Consider the following 16,227-nt stretch of genomic DNA (forward strand, 5'->3'; position numbering starts at 1 on the left):
TGCCCACACTGTGACTTCTTCAGAAAATGGAATAGTCAGCCAATTATACAAAGCACCCACTGCAGAAGTGGTATCGAAGTATTAAAAAAACACATATATTGGATTCTGAAAGATGTTGAAATGTTGAAAACCTGAGCCCTCTTCATCACACCTCATCACTGGAGGCAATCCACAGCGTAATTCTGCGCTTTGTGCCAAAAAATATCATCTTTTCTTTCCTGGGAATGTTATGCAGGTAACTCGATATAATTGGGAAAGGAGTGTATACACATTTCCAAACACGCAACTGTGACCTAAGTAATGTTTAACCATTATTTCTTCTCTATACTCTACCTGGCAGCCCTACATTATAATGAGAATGCTGGGCGTCCCCAAACCATGACAGCAGCTGGAGAGCCACTATTTAAGGTGGTTTTAACAAGAATACAAGAAAAAAGTCAGTGAAAGTAGAACCAACCTTCTGTGAGTTTAACAACTTCTATTTAAATGCAAAATAGTCATGGTGTGTACAGAACTACATTATCTGAAGCTGAACATTAATTTTGTATAATTTTATGAGACACCTTATAGACAATTTTATATACAAAACCATGTAGCCACAACACAAGTGAACAACATTACTTTTTTTGTTGTTGTAAAGAATACTTGTACAACCTGTTGGAACTTATTGTGGACCCAACCCTTTATATGGAAGATATTCTCAAGATCACCACACGCCCCAGACAAACCTTGACAAACCAGACAAACAGAAAGTGATAGACAGCTATGTGTCTAGGTTTAAATCAAGGACAGGTCTGAACCCTACATATTGTCCCTGAGCGTTAGCACCACACAGGAGGGCAGCACAACCCTGATTCTCCAACCCAGAATACCCCAACACCAGCTGATGAAACTTCTGTATGCCAAAAACCTGTAATGGCTGAGAAACCTCAACCATTTTTTGTTGTGAAAATTAATGTTAATGTCATCATTTCATTTATTTTGCTGTTACTGCATCTTTAAAAAAAATAACTTATTCTTCGTGTAATTCAGTAAAACAGTATTTCTGTCAATAATTGTTAGTCCAAACAGTTTTGTGTCTTCATTATTTGGCATTTCATGATGAATGGTAGGTTATGTGGTTATTAAAAATTACACTACAGTTGATCAGTAACCCATAGTGTACTTTGCACTGCAGTTGCTTGTTACAGCTTTTCATTTAAACCCTAAAGAATCATATTAACTTATACAAAAATGTCATTATAGGACCGCTTTAACTTCCCATTTACTGTTAAGGGTTCATAAGATGGAATTCAAGAGATGTTTGAAAGCAAGGCGGCAGATTCTGCATGAACCTCAAGTACATCTATTCCTGCAAGATTGGAAGTGTTGCAAAATAAGCTTGATTAACAGAACCAGGAATCGTTAATTATCATAAGTCTTACAGTAAGTGTGTCAGCAGCGTAATGTACACTGGGTGTCTTTAACTGTCAGGAGGGAGGGCGTTCACTCAAGCAGGTCACATGGATGGAGCGGTGTGTGTGCGTGTGTGTGTGTGTGTTTGTGTGCATGCACTCTTCAGGATGTTGGCAGACCAGTGCTCTCGCACATTTTCACCTCCCTTCCCCCAGCAGCTTTTTTTTTTTTTACCCCTAATGATCAGAACAGCAGAGCGAAACAGCAGAAAAGGAGGAAGCTGCACAGCATCACTATACATTCAAGCAGAATGAAAGTCTTTGAGGAATACGTGTGGAACACCTTGTCTAGCGCTGCATCGCATCAATTAAAGAGAGGCTGGTAACGGTCTCAGGAATTCAAACTGGGAGTGAGGAAATGTCTGGATGAATGGCAAAACCAAAGGAGAAAATCCTCAATAAAATCTACAGGAAATGCAAATTCTGCACCTCAAAGAGATGAGAAGCAAAGGAGTGGCAAACCACAGGAGGAGGAACAGACTAGAATGGCAGGAGCTATAAAAAGGTACAATGGCAGAGCACACTGCATCTATCTGCAACAGGACTGATGAACAGCAAGCATCTCTTTCAGTCCAAGAGAAAGGTACGTCAAACCAAACATCTGCACATTCCTATCCGAAGCTGTGCTGATGCGTTTCATTCTTTCCTGCAATCCAGGTTTCAAACATCTGCACATTTCTATCCGAAGCTGTGCTGATGCATTTCATTCTTTCCTGCAATCCAGGTTTCAAAGCTTGTTTGTGCTTTTTTGATGATTTGGATGCGTTCAAGATTCTGCATGAAAATGCATTTCAGTCTCTTGGGGTTTACTTACAATTAGCTAGTGGAAACACAACGGCTGAATATAGATACAGCAGAGAAGGGGAAATAAATAACACGGCCACCTTTGCCCATGTTTACAGCTGGTATTAAAAGAGGACTTTGACATTTTGAGAGCAGTCTCTGGTGTTTTTCTGAAGTATCTTTCATGTGCCACAATAGAAAATCATACAGGTTTGGACAATTATGAAGGCAAGTAAATGACTGAATTCTCATTTTAGGATGAAAATGATGTTGCTACTAGCTGTAAACAGCAAATGTGTCTTGTAATATAAAATGACCAATAAAAAAAATTATAAAAATGGAATTAAAAAATGCAATACATTATCATGTTAACATTTAGTTTAGAGACCGATTCTCACGATCATTTAGTTGTTTATCGGCATCCTTATTATCAGAAAACTGGCTGTTTATTAGTACTTATTAAGCACATATTAATGCCTTATTCTGCTGCATGACCATACTTTAGATTCCTCAGGGCTTGACGCTTACCTTTTTCCCCAAGGAGCACATTAAAATATTTTTGGAGAACGAAGTAAATTTTTCAAATTATGCGTTTTAGCTTAAGAGGATATAAGGAGATATTTACAAACACAATTTATTAATTTATATAAAATAAAATAAAGTGTCCTCCTAACAGACTGACTTCTGACTCCTGACACAACTTTTGATTTTATAATAAATTATTAAAAGTTGAAATTAACATGAACTAAGATTAATAAATGCAGTCACTGTTATTTCATGTTAACTAATGTTAAATGGAACCTGTTAAGTGTAACCAGACAATAATATTGTATCAGTCCATGTTTTAGGTTAGATTAAAATAAAACAACTTAAGCCTTTAAGTATGTTTTATTTGGTTCTTTGGTGAAGGCTAAAGGGAATAAAAATATAAATGACTGTTTGAAACAGAAGCGCAGCTGCTTTTGTGTTGATTAGCAGACGGAAAGTTACTTATATTAACAAGAAGCTCCTGGATAGTTTTCTTGCCGAACAAAACCTCTCTATACTGTGCATTACTGATTAAGATCAAAGGAATATTTCCCCCCAAAATAAAAATTATGTTATTAATTTACTCTTGTCATTTCCAAATGTTTTTAAACAGAAAACCTGATTTCTCAGAATTTCTTACAAAAATTGATTTTAATAGTCTATGAAGACTGAGCATTTCAAGCTCCAAAATGGCACAAATAAAAAGTAAATAATTATTGCCCCAATTAAATTAATTTAGGTGCCATAGAAGTGATCCATGACACACACACACACACGCGCTTGTTATTAATTCAGAGTTTTCACAGATATGATAAGTTAAATTTGCGATGGAAATATATATTATACTACATTCAACAAAATGAGATAGGACGATAATGTTATTTGAGGACTAAAGCACACCGCAAACCCACTCGAAATAAAAATCTATTTATTGTTGCTTTCAGTATGACTATAAAATGTCACGCAATATAACCACCATAGTTTGTGGTCTACAAAAATCTAAAGAGAGTTACTGCCCTTAGGGCTGTCAGGCATTATTTACAGTAATTCAACCTAGCCATACTTCCAGCTACCAAAAAGAATGTAGCACAACAAGATCCATGTACAATCATGCAAATGGAAATATGCACAAAATATTAAATCCATTATATACAAATTGAAATATTTCTTCAGTAGCAATAAGTAAAAAAAACTGTTCCCATTTTTATTTGCAGGTTTCCACATATCTGGACTCGCTGTTTACTTTGGGAGGCCTGACCAATCCAACGAACCCAAAGAGAGATCATGCGATGGAAGCGGAGGCACAGATACTGCAGTGTGGCCCTTTTCCTCATAGTGCTCGTGTTTGCTGGAGGCTTCGTTATTCAATGTCAATGGCCTTGTCATTTCACCAAGGAGAGGTTTGCTGCTCAAGAACTCCGAACCATGAAAACCTTCTCCAACTTAACCATGATGAATCCAACCAAGTTGCGGGAGCTTGAAGAGTCCCCTTCACCATTAAATTCAAAAGAAAATGTCATCTCAGTTTTGGATGAAAGTTTGCAGCAGGGTTTGGAAAGCTCCTTTCTTTTGAACATCAGTTCGAGTGAAGAAATGAGAGTGGCAAGGATACTTAAAGAGGAGCCTTATGAGTACATCCTCAACGAGCCGAATGCATGTCTGCAGCGAGCTCCTTTCTTAGTGCTTTTGATTGAGGTTGAGCCCAAGAAAACGGACGCCAGGGATGCCATCAGGAAAACGTGGGCCAATGAAAGTGTGGCTGGGGGTTTGGGTTTCATCCATCTTTTTTTCATAGGTGTTAACAATGACACCGAAATAGATGGCAGCAAACTGCAGCACACAATAGAGGAAGAAAGTAATCGATATCATGATATCGTTCAGCAAGATTACAGGGATACTTACAACAACCTTACTCTGAAAACACTGATGGGGATGTACTGGATTACAAAGTACTGTCCAGAGGCCAAATACGTCATGAAGACAGACAGTGACATGTTTGTCAACACTGAATATCTCATAGAAAAACTCCTAATGACCAAAGGGCAACCAATGCAGAAGTATTTCACAGGACTACACATGTCAGACTTCTCCCCAAACCGAAACAAAGAGAGTAAATGGTACATGCCCCGAGAAGTGTACCCTGGTAAGCGATACCCCACCTTTTGCTCTGGGACTGGGTACGTCTTCTCAGGCGACGTGGCCCAAAGGATATACGTGACATCTCTGACCATACCCAGACTGCACTTAGAAGATGTTTACGTGGGTATATGTCTAGCTAAACTAAAGATAGAGCCAACGCTACCACCAAATGAACATCTGTTCAATCACTGGCGAGTGCCCTACTCTAGCTGTAGGTACAGCAACCTGATCACCTCTCATGGGTTTCATCCCAATGAGATCATCCAGTACTGGCAGCACCTGCAGAGCAACAAGCACAATCCCTGCCAACAGACTGGGTAGAAAGTTCAATAAACAATTTTGTTCTGCTTTGGAGGTTTTATCATCAAGTTAAAAAGACCTGTGACATTTCACGTTCTGCCAAATACAACAGATTAAAGTTCTTGTTCTGAGGGTTCAGGACAACCTTACCTGGGCTTTTTTGATTATCTGTTTTTTCAGTTACTGTAATCTTAAAGATCTTCACAAGGCTGCCTGTTGGAATGGATATAAAATATTCAGTTAAGAAGAAACTGATGAAACATCTTCAACACATTTGAAGAAACCTTTCTTCAAAGCTAAAGTACTGTGAGAAGTTTTAGGTTGTGTAAATATGTCGTAGAAAAGTATGCTTTCAAAAATACTGTCTTAAACGGACTTCATTAATCAATTAATTTCTATTAAAGGGTTAGTTCACCCAGAAAGCAAAATTATGTAATTAAAGGGTTAGTTCACCCAGGTAGCAAATTTGTGTAATTAATAACTTGCCCTTATGTTGTTTCAAACCCGTAAAACCTCAGTTTATCTTTGGAACACGGTTTAAAATATTTTAGATTTAGTCCGAGAGCTCTCAGTCCCTCCATTGAAACTGTGTGTACGGAACTTTAAAATACCTTTTGGTCCAAAAATAGCAAAAATCAAAACAACTTTATTCAGCATTGTCTTCTCTTCCGTTTAAAAAGATTCAGTTCGATTTGGTGAACTGAATGATTCAATCGCGAACCGGATATCCAGACTGCTTTGTTTTGAACTCTCTCTCACAACAGACACGGAAGAGAAGACAATGCTGAATAAAGTCGTAGTTTTTGCTATTTTTGGACCAAAATGTATTTTCGATGCTTCAAAAAATTCTAACTGACCCTCTGATGTCACATGGACTACTTTGATGATGTTTTTCTTACCTTTCTGGACATGGACAGTATACCGTACACACAGCTTCAATGGAGGCACTGAGAGCTCTCGGACTAAATCTAAAATATCTTAAACTGTGTTCCAAAGACAAACTGAGGTCTTACGGGTTTGAAACAACATGAGGGTAAGTTATTAATAACATAATTTTGCTATCTGGGTGAACTAACCCTTTAATTAAATCAAATCAATATTTGGTGTAACCAACCTTTGCATTTAAAACAGCTTTTGTCCAGGTACACTTGCACATTGTTTTTCAGATAGTTTTGAAGACAGGTTTCTTCAAACGTCTTGGAGATATGACCAAAGTTCTTCTGGATTAAGTTTGTCTCCGTTTTATCCGTTTCTTCATGTGATCACAGACAGATTAGATGATGGTGAGATCAGGTCTCTGTGTGCAGCACCGGCTGTTTACAGACTGCTTGTGCATTCAAAAATCTCACTTGATTATTATTAAAATTAAATGGCAAAATGTATGTTTGGAAATGTAAACTAATATTTTCTACTGGCACAATGCCGCAAAATATTTAAATAACTGGCCAAACACCATTCTTTGGAGTGAAAATACTAAGGTGCCTAAGACTTTTGGACAGTAGTGTATGTATGAAGTTTGTATAATTAAATGAAGTATATTTAAATAAGTATAAACTATGCTTTCATATGTGTTAAGGGCTAGATTGTCGATGGAGGAAACCGATGTGGTGTGATGAGTGGTGAACGAAGAGAAAACTTTACAGTAGATCAGAAACTGATGCTCCCTCGTGACCTTTTGTAAACTGTATTTATAACAAAGAACTGCGCGGATACAGATATTCTAACGATCTATCGATAAACATGGCCATATTGGCACCGGGTTTTGGTACCTAACCCTAAGAATAATATCTTATTGCTAAACAGAAGTCAAACAGAAGTTTACTGCGCAAAGATGCATAGTAAACCATTTACTCTCAAAATCCAAAGTATTTTACATTACATGCAAGTACTCATTGCTGGACAGTGGATTACTTCCAAAATGTAGACTGTTACTGATTACAAATTACACGAGAGAAGTTAGTTTGTAACCTATTCTATTGGATTACACATTTGGCAATGTATTCTAACTACTAGAGATGTTCCGATACCCTTTTTTCTCTTCCCGATACCGATTCCGATACATGGGCTCAGGGTATCGGCCGATACAGAGTACTGATCCGATACCTGGGTGTGTATCTGTATATACTACCAGCCCTGTATAAATTGCTAGAATAATTTTATGGTGTGCTTCAGACATATATCTAAATAAAACTTGAACAAATACATGGCGAACTACTGTATTTATTACAACATTTGTATTATCTGACATGAGACAGTAATATTTATTTTCTTAAGCAAAAAATAACTTCAAATGCAGCCAAAAATCTAACACTGCAAACTCAAAATATATTTTAGTTTTAGAATTACATCACCGACAGAGATGTAGAATGTGCAGGAGTAATATTTAAATACTATTTTGCAGTTTAATATTCACAGACACTAGTATATATACGGCTACAGTCTGGATATACAGTCTATATATACACGGTACTACAGAGATGCTGGTATCATCACATTTTTACATTTTCAGCACCGACTTGGTAGTGAAGTGCCAGTACTTGTGGCATCCCTAGGTGCCGTTTTACTGTCTGGTTGGTCCAGTCTGAAATACTGCTAAACAGCGGACATACTGCTAACGCATTTTAATTTCTTCTTCACTGCTCTAAACAGGGGTTGCTTGTGGCAACACAGCACAACTTCCTGTGTTTGCAATGCATTATGAGCAGTGAAGAAGAACCATGCAGCATTTAGGCAAAGCTAGCGGTCATAACTAGGTCTTGTTTAAGAAAATGGTATTGAATCGGTATATGGGTTCATGTACTCACCGATGCCAGAATTCGTTGTGGTACCGTGATATTTCCAATACTAGTATCGGAATCGAACCAACTCTACTAACTACTAGGGGTGTGACGGTTAGTATATAACCGTGAGACCGACGGTTATAGTTGAACACCGTCATTAGAACTCTATAACCGCCAAAACCGTGTCATTAAAATATTTTTTTACAAACATTTTTTACCAAAAATTATTTAAATTTTTTAGATAGGATCATAAGATGCGCAATATATTGGGAGACATGGTTTTTTCCACTTAATGAAGTTTTGTAAATCGTCAGACATGATATTTACCACTGATATTTAGAAAACTTTCCTTAAAAACGAATTTCGTTTTGTACAAATCTTATCTTAATTTTAATAAATGTTTCATCAACCAATTGCATGTATTTTAATAAATAAAAAGCAAATATTGCAGACAATGCTAACCGTGACATGGATGCACCAGCGCGGCGTGTTCACTTGCACTGCACTGTGAACTAGAGCGCATCTCATCATAAATGAAACTCAGCGTAGGCCTATGCCTCATTAGCATTAAATATATTTGCTGCATCCTTTCTAGAACAGACAATGGCTTTTTTTAGCAAAGCATTGCATCGCCATAGACCGCAAAATAATCAGTGGATGGCGGGCGGGTGCGGCTTTGAAATTTGCTCTATGATTTCCGCGAAGCAGAAAACGAGGACGGAATCTCTAAATCCAGTCATGAAAATGAAAGTTGCATTTTAATATGGACAGTCATGGAATTTGCCAAAGTTAGCATAAAATAATCAAATCAAATCTCCATATGGACCAGTATCTGTAAATGTTAAGCCGCAAAAGTTGTTTAAAATATAAATCAGTGTTCTGCGCGTCTCTGTGTGAATTAATGAATGGCAGAGACGTGCAGGTTTGTTTACTACATAGACTGAAGCGCATGACGCTTGCATTAATTTCAGCATCTGAGCTTCAGAGTTCTCTCTCCATCAAGCGATCTGAACTTTTCAGTTCATCTCAATGGACGCACAGCGCACCTGTATTTGATGCTCTGTTAACTCTGTGTGAAGGCGCACGACTCAGCGTCACTTTACTGATAGCACTGTTTCTCACACATGCAAAGAGAGAGAGAGCGAGAGTCTTACCACGCTTAAACAACACGCTATATGTAAACTATTCTTTGTTGTCTTCTCCTGTCAAAATAATGGAGTTCATTTAGAATTATTCATATTAATTTTCGAACAAGCAGAAGACATACCAGTTTCTCCGGTAGTGGGCGGAGCTAATGCGCAAATGGCAATGGCTTTTTTGCGGCTCGCATCAGCAAAGCATTGCATCGGATGACGGGCGGGTGCAGCTTTTTTTTGCTCAAAAAACGTTGGCGCGGATGATGAGTTTTGTGACAGATCTCCTTAATAAACGGAGGTCTGAAATCTCTGCCCCTTTACCGATCAGAGCGCACGCTGACACTGAGTTAACCCGCTATCTCCAAGAACACCCCCCCCCCCCGCCCCCCGACGGTTATGTTATAAACCGTCACATTTGACTCACGTCATAACCGTCATCACCAATTCTGAAACCGGCACACCCCTCTAACTACTTTAAGTTTCGATTACTTTTGACCTAAACTCATATCTATTCTTTGTTATTAAGGCCATGAAGTACATTACACATTAAAGTATGCCAGGGTTTCCCAAACTGGGGTTCATGATTGAACTGCAGAGGGCTTGTTGTGAGTTGATGTTTTATTTATTAACTTGTAAAGATGACAAAATAAACTGATTACCAAAATTAAACACTTTAGAATATATAATACAAAATTTGAATTTTGGTGCAATGAACTATGAATAACTGAATTCACTGTGTGAATATGTAGCCTAATCTCATATATATATATATATATATATATATATATATATATATATATATATATATTAGTGGTGGGCCGTTATCGCCGTTAACGTGCTGCGTTAACGCGAGACTCTTAACGGGCGATAAAAAAAATATCGCCGTTAATCTATTCTCAAAGTTGGGTTGGGAGCTGGGTCTTTACTAAGCAAGCTATGATGACTTTCACCTTCATATATAATATATAACCGACTGGCTGAGGCCAGCCTAACGGACAGCGACACTGAACTGAGCTCTCTTCTGCGAAGTTCTCCTCAAAGTCCCTCCTGCACCGGAACGAACAAATACATATCGCAGTTTGAAACGTACAACAAGATGTGAAAGAGCCCAATTCAGTACTCGCGGTGTTCCGGTGTTCAGGGCTCACGCAGATAAAGGCGTCTCGAGACGCTATAAATAATCGTTTTCAAGTGTTTTGACCAAAACACTTGAACATCGAATTTGCTTATTTTTGCTCTAGTGCGGACAAATACATACGAAATATGTCAAAATATCCACCTTGGAAATTATGCTCGAAAAAACTGTCAGTTATTTCTTAAGTGAAATTAAACAGTTGAGGGGAAAAAATGGGATGTGTATTATATTTGATGCGTTCATCCTCTCTTAAAGGGACCGCGCCTAATTTAGCTACTGGCTGCTGTAATGTTAATCCAAGAAAATGAAAATCACTCACTGCTCTTAACTACTTTGGTGTCTGAATCATTTTTGGTTTGACTGTTAAAACTACAGATATATTTTTTGATATATATAGCAAAACTGTAATAATGTGAGAAATGTTGATGTCACAAAAAGAAATGTTGATGTCACAAAAATGTTGAATGTCACAAAAATGTAGGTTCCTGTGATTTACTTTCTTATTTTCATGCATTTTCCTGTCAAACATGTATATAAAAATGTAGAAAAAAACAGGAGATGTACATTTCTAATGCACCATCTAGCTTGATAAACCCCTTCTCAAAGACTTACTGTTTATCAATTTTATTTGGGTAACACACATATTCTGAATGCCATCGGCAGAATTCGAATGAGCCATTTTAATCTAGATTAATCTAGATTAATTTCAAGATCACAGTGAGATTAATCTAGATTAAAAAAATTAATCTATGCCCACCTCTAATATATATATATATATATATATATATATATATAAACCTGTAATCTTATTATGAGCATTTTAAAACAAAATGATATAATTACAAGTATTTAATATCTGGAATCTGATTAAGTAATCCAAACTACATGTAATCAATTACTACACAGCAGTGTAGATGCTACAATCAGCAATTAGCAAATGGAGAACAAAAACTTAAATTCGATGATGAACTGCCTTTTTGCTTTATTGACACACTATTTTTCTATTTAATGCTGTTCAGTTGCTATTTTACAATTTATATTGTTAAAGTGCTACATAAATAAAGATGACTTAAATTAACAAGAAACTTTTTAATTCGACATTCAAGTTAAATGCTATGAAATCTCCAGGACTTTTAGGAAGATTTAGATTTTAGTCTGATTATTTTTACTCTACACTTGGTTATTTTTTTGTGCATAAAAAATTATAGTGAATGTAAAAGCATGAGGTGGAGGGTTGCTGTTCACTATCAACGGCTGTAGATAAAGCCAAAATATTTTTTAAATACAAGTTCTACGAGTTGAAATCTCATAATTATGACCTGATGTGAACACACCTACACACGGCTAACTGTATGTCTCACAAAATCAATAATACTCTAACCTTATCACCAAACATTGTAGTTCTTTAAACTCTGCCATGTGAAATCTATGGCACTTTTACTAGTTAAAAAGCCTTAATTATCTTGGAGTTGGACTATGCTGAACTCTTTCACCTGGGGAGCATCACACCATAGGACACTGTTTAGAGCAGGGATCAACAGCCTGTGGCACAAAGAGGGATAATCACTGGCATGTGAGCAATAAGGAAAACTACATACTGACGTACATTTTGAGGTAATCAATCCTCAGTCACACATCCTGTTATGAGCTATAAACACTATTAAACTGTTAGGATTAACCTGTGCTAGTCTATTGATAGGAGTGGCCGATCAGGGCCGGCGCCACAGCGGGGCGTGGGTTGGCATTAATTTAATGAAATATAATTGTTTATTATGTACTGGCTTTCTAGCATTAATATTAGGGGTGGTGAAAAAAATCGATTATTGATTAATCGCGAGTATGTTATGGACGAGTATGAATCGATTATTAAATTTTCAAAAATCGATTTTTTTTTTTTTTTGCATTATTTTATTTTGTAAACATTTTTATACCGGGAGTTGAACGTCAAGAACGCGCCCAGTTCCAGTTAGCAAGCAGCCAGAGCAGGTGTGTAAAATGGAAAAATCAGGAGCGAGCAACCAACCGTGTTGGGACTTCTATTCGCGGACACTGATTCTGAAGGGGAATATCTGTATTCAGAAGATGACGGTGATACTGAAAGTGAAAGTATAGCCCTACACCAAGCACAAACGGTGAATCCTTTGCCCAATGTAAATGGTCCTTTGCCAAATGTCAGAGGTGTGAACAATGTTTGCAGGGGTCGGAATGTTCATTGCGAAATTAGCAGGCGTGTTATTGTTGCGGGCACGAGGCGGGAGATTTTTTCCGCGCTAGACATGTATATTTGTCTTCTGACCGCACCTCTCCGCAATCGCAGTGACAGTATTGTAGTGGAGACTTTGTCTAATGCCTCTGGGTATATTAGACGAGGTCGAAGTATTCATAGGACAGTTAGGAAGCAAGGTGGAGAGTAGCAATGACACTGACAGTGGTCCGAGCTGTGCACACTCGGCGCGTGCGCGAGGCAGATCTGGCCGCGCTGCATAGCAGAAGCAGAGGCGATGTGACACGGGGCATAGATTTTGAACTAAAAAGGTCTTGTCTACTTGTGTTTGTGCGTCATATGAATAATATATATGTGCCCCATACATGGAATCAGAGTGCCTGCTGCATGTAGTAAACTGAAAATCCCAACCGCTACATGCATTCGGTTTGTTTCTACCATTTATTAGTAATGATTTACACAGTTTGTTTACTACTTACTGTTGTGAAATGGAAAATCAATAATCGCTAATCGAGAATCGTTAATAATCGAAAATCGACTGTAATCGAATCGGGACTTCAATAATCGTAATCGAATCGGGAAATCAGACAGATTAACCACCCCTAATTAATATGGTGCTACTATTAGCAAAAATTCAGGACAGTCCATTTCACGAAGTTGCATTTTAATTGTTACATCTGACACACAAACGTCCTGTGCAAGTGATGCAACTAATAAAGCAGCACTACCGAGTAAGCTTTGACTAAATCATTTAACATTTAATAGAAGGCTAGGTTATAGCAGTTCATTGATTACTTCGCTGTTTTGTTATTGTCTGTTGCTGTTCAAGTTGTTCTTACTTAAAACGATGTGTCAGTTAAATGGGTTGCAATGGTTGTGTTCCATTGTAAAGCAAACACAATTACTGTATTTTTCGGACTATAAGTCGCACCTGAGTACAAGTCACATCAGTCCAAAAATACGTTATGACTAGGAAAAAAAGGAGAGGGCGCGAGGGCGCTCTATGCTGCTTAGTGTAGACTACAGGAGCACTGAGCAGCATCTTTGGCAGCATAGAGCACCCTCTCGTGGCTGTAGACGGTAATGTTTTCTGTTAGTTCATTTCTCTCGGTTCATGTCAAATTAATTTTGATAAGTCAGTCACACCTGACTATAAGTTGCAGGACCAGCCAAACTATGAAAAAAAGTGCGACTTATAGTCCGGAAAATACGGTAAGTATTACTGTTGGTTGTGGTGGTAAAGCTGCTGCCTAAGACATATTTATTTCCTGGATGTCAGATTACTGATACAATGTATCGGATCAGAGCCGATACCGATACGGAGTATAGGAACAATGCATCCCTAGCTCTTTTAGTAGGGTCATTCACTCAGAATGTTTTTTTCATTCCACTGCTATACTTTTCCATTGTATTTCAATGTAAGTGCGCTATTTAACATCTACGAATGCTGCACTCTCAGGGTTCACACAGATAGCATTTTGGTGGCGAGACAGATCAGTGGAAGGGTTTTTTATTTTATTATATTTTTTTTTAGAGACGTGTTTTTAGAAGCTGAATTATTTTGAACTAGAGCACTGTGTTTTAGGGTGTATTCACACCTGTCTTGTTTGGTTCGATTGAATTTAAAGACCGGAGACAGTCACACCTGACTATAAGTTGCAGGACCGGTCTTTAAATTCAATCGAACCAAACAAGACAGGTGTGAATACACCCTAAAACACACCGACAAATACACAAATGGGCCACATGTTTTGTTGAGTTTTTTTCCTTTGTGCTATGTCGTTGACCCCTTTCGCATACTCACCAGTGCTGCGCTGGCGCCGGTTCTGTGGCCAATCAAATCAAAGTAGGATGGGTTTACCCAAAGGTTCCAAAAATTCCAACATAATCCATTATTACTCGTCAATTTAATTTTAATATTTTAATTAAAACAATACATTGAACAATACAGTGAATTTACAACAGGCTTGAAGCACTTCGCTCCATGCCTAACAATGCCCCTTAGATTTTATAAATTCACTGTAAACCACAGCTTCTTGGGGATAAATGCTTTAATATATTGTTTAATATTTACTGTAAGTGGTTAAAATGTGTATTTCACCTCAACTTTAAAATACTGGATAGCATGGTTTCCCCTTCCCCCTTTTGCCCAGACTCAAAGCTCATGCGGGTTGCCAGATTGAGGACAAGCAACAGGAAGAAGTGCGAGTCTCTCTGGGCTTTAAGCAGTTTCCATCAACCAAATGCATCTTACTTAACTACATATTAAAATGCTTTTGGGCAAAGCTTAGGTCAGGTAGAATCCGACAGCTCTAAGCCAATTCATTCGCTGGGTTTCCAGGACGATGGACAGAATTGGTACTGGGTGGGATCACGGACCAAAACTAAAACAGACATTATGTCCCAGGACAGACATTAAAAATAACTTGTAACACTGTTTTTCAACTTGGGATATTTTGTAAAACTCTGCACACATACATTATTTTTATGATTTAGTTAAAAAGTTAAAAAAATAAATTAATACATTCTGCATCTAAGCTGCTTTGATGCAACCTGTAGCCTGCTGTATGAAGCACAATATAAATAAACATGACAACTTCAATGAATGGAGCAACGAATTGAAAAGCTGGTGCAATCACCAACATCTGTACAATCAGATGCTTTAACTGCATTTTTCTCATCAAATCATCTTTGAGAGGGCAGTGCGATCTTGGCGATCACTTTACACCAGATGATTATCATCCCGGCGATTTGATACAGTTCAACGTGGGATATCGACACAAGTGGTATCCCATATCTAACGAGATGTGTAGGTTGTTGTAAAGCACCGCAGCTAGCTTGTAAGCACTAGCAATAACGTTATATACCATTTAAAAATGTTAGCATAAGGGGGCGCTAGAGAGCACCATATGGTGTGGACGTAAGTTAAGAGAGTTCCTTCAAAGCCTCTTTAAATTTATACATGTCTGACTATTTCCACTGCGAAAGTTTGCTCACCAATACCTACCAATGAAATGAAAATGCTAAGTCCAAAAAAGGTGATTCACCAACCAGCGCAGGTGAACAAATGGCCGAGAAATCGTTGTCTAATGATTGCAAGGCTGACGATGATGTCCGCATGGCTCCAGATTCAACTGCCATTCTGTTGGCCATTCAAACTATGAATAACAGTATGAACGACAGATTTAACTCCCTGGAAGCGACTAACCCAGCTACAATCAGCACTTTCTGGAATCACTTCTTGTATTACTGACCTTGAGGGTGTAAGTGCAGACCACGAAAGCCACATTTCTGATCTCAAGGGCTCTCTTCATGAAATTCTAGCAACTAATAAGGCCTTGCGTGCTAAACTGGATTATCTGGAGGGACGTTCTCAACAGAATATCAAAATTGTCGGCCTACCTGAGAACGTGGAAGCTGGCCGCCCAACTGAGTTTGTGGAAAAACTCATCCAGAACCTTCTGGGAGCTGAGAACTTTCCTGGAGGGATTAAAGTTGATTGCGCACATCGTATCGGCCCTTTATCATTAAAAGGAGGGCGTCCGCGAATCATGATCGCGAGGATACATAATTATCCGGTCAAAGAGATGATACTAAAGCTCTCGCGGCTTCATTCGCCTTTAAAATACGAGGAAGCGCACGTCTCCATCTTCCCAGATTTCACGGCAGAGGTGCTATCACAGCGTAGGGCGTTTGACGGAGTGAAAAAGAAGTTGAAGGAGGCCGGTATCCGTTTCGGAATGCTGTT

The 16,227-nt window shown here is 38.1% G+C and overlaps 2 protein-coding genes across 2 annotated transcripts in view; one reads left to right on the forward strand and one right to left on the reverse strand.

Moving 5' to 3' along the window:
• LOC113046095 (parafibromin) overlaps positions 1-16,227 on the reverse strand; it is a 48,782-nt gene that overhangs the window by 17,466 nt on the left and 15,089 nt on the right. The gene's annotated exons all lie outside the window — the stretch shown is intronic.
• LOC113046096 (beta-1,3-galactosyltransferase 2-like) lies at positions 1,885-5,238 on the forward strand. The gene is made up of 2 exons (XM_026206962.1): positions 1,885-2,037; positions 3,980-5,238. The coding sequence occupies exon 2, from the start codon at positions 4,050-4,052 to the stop codon at positions 5,223-5,225; it is 1,176 nt and encodes a 391-aa protein (XP_026062747.1). The 5' UTR covers positions 1,885-2,037; positions 3,980-4,049; the 3' UTR covers positions 5,226-5,238.

Source organism: Carassius auratus, chromosome 27 (genome assembly GCF_003368295.1).
Source record: "Carassius auratus strain Wakin chromosome 27, ASM336829v1, whole genome shotgun sequence".
In the NCBI taxonomy this organism is placed as follows: Eukaryota; Metazoa; Chordata; class Actinopteri; order Cypriniformes; family Cyprinidae; genus Carassius; species Carassius auratus.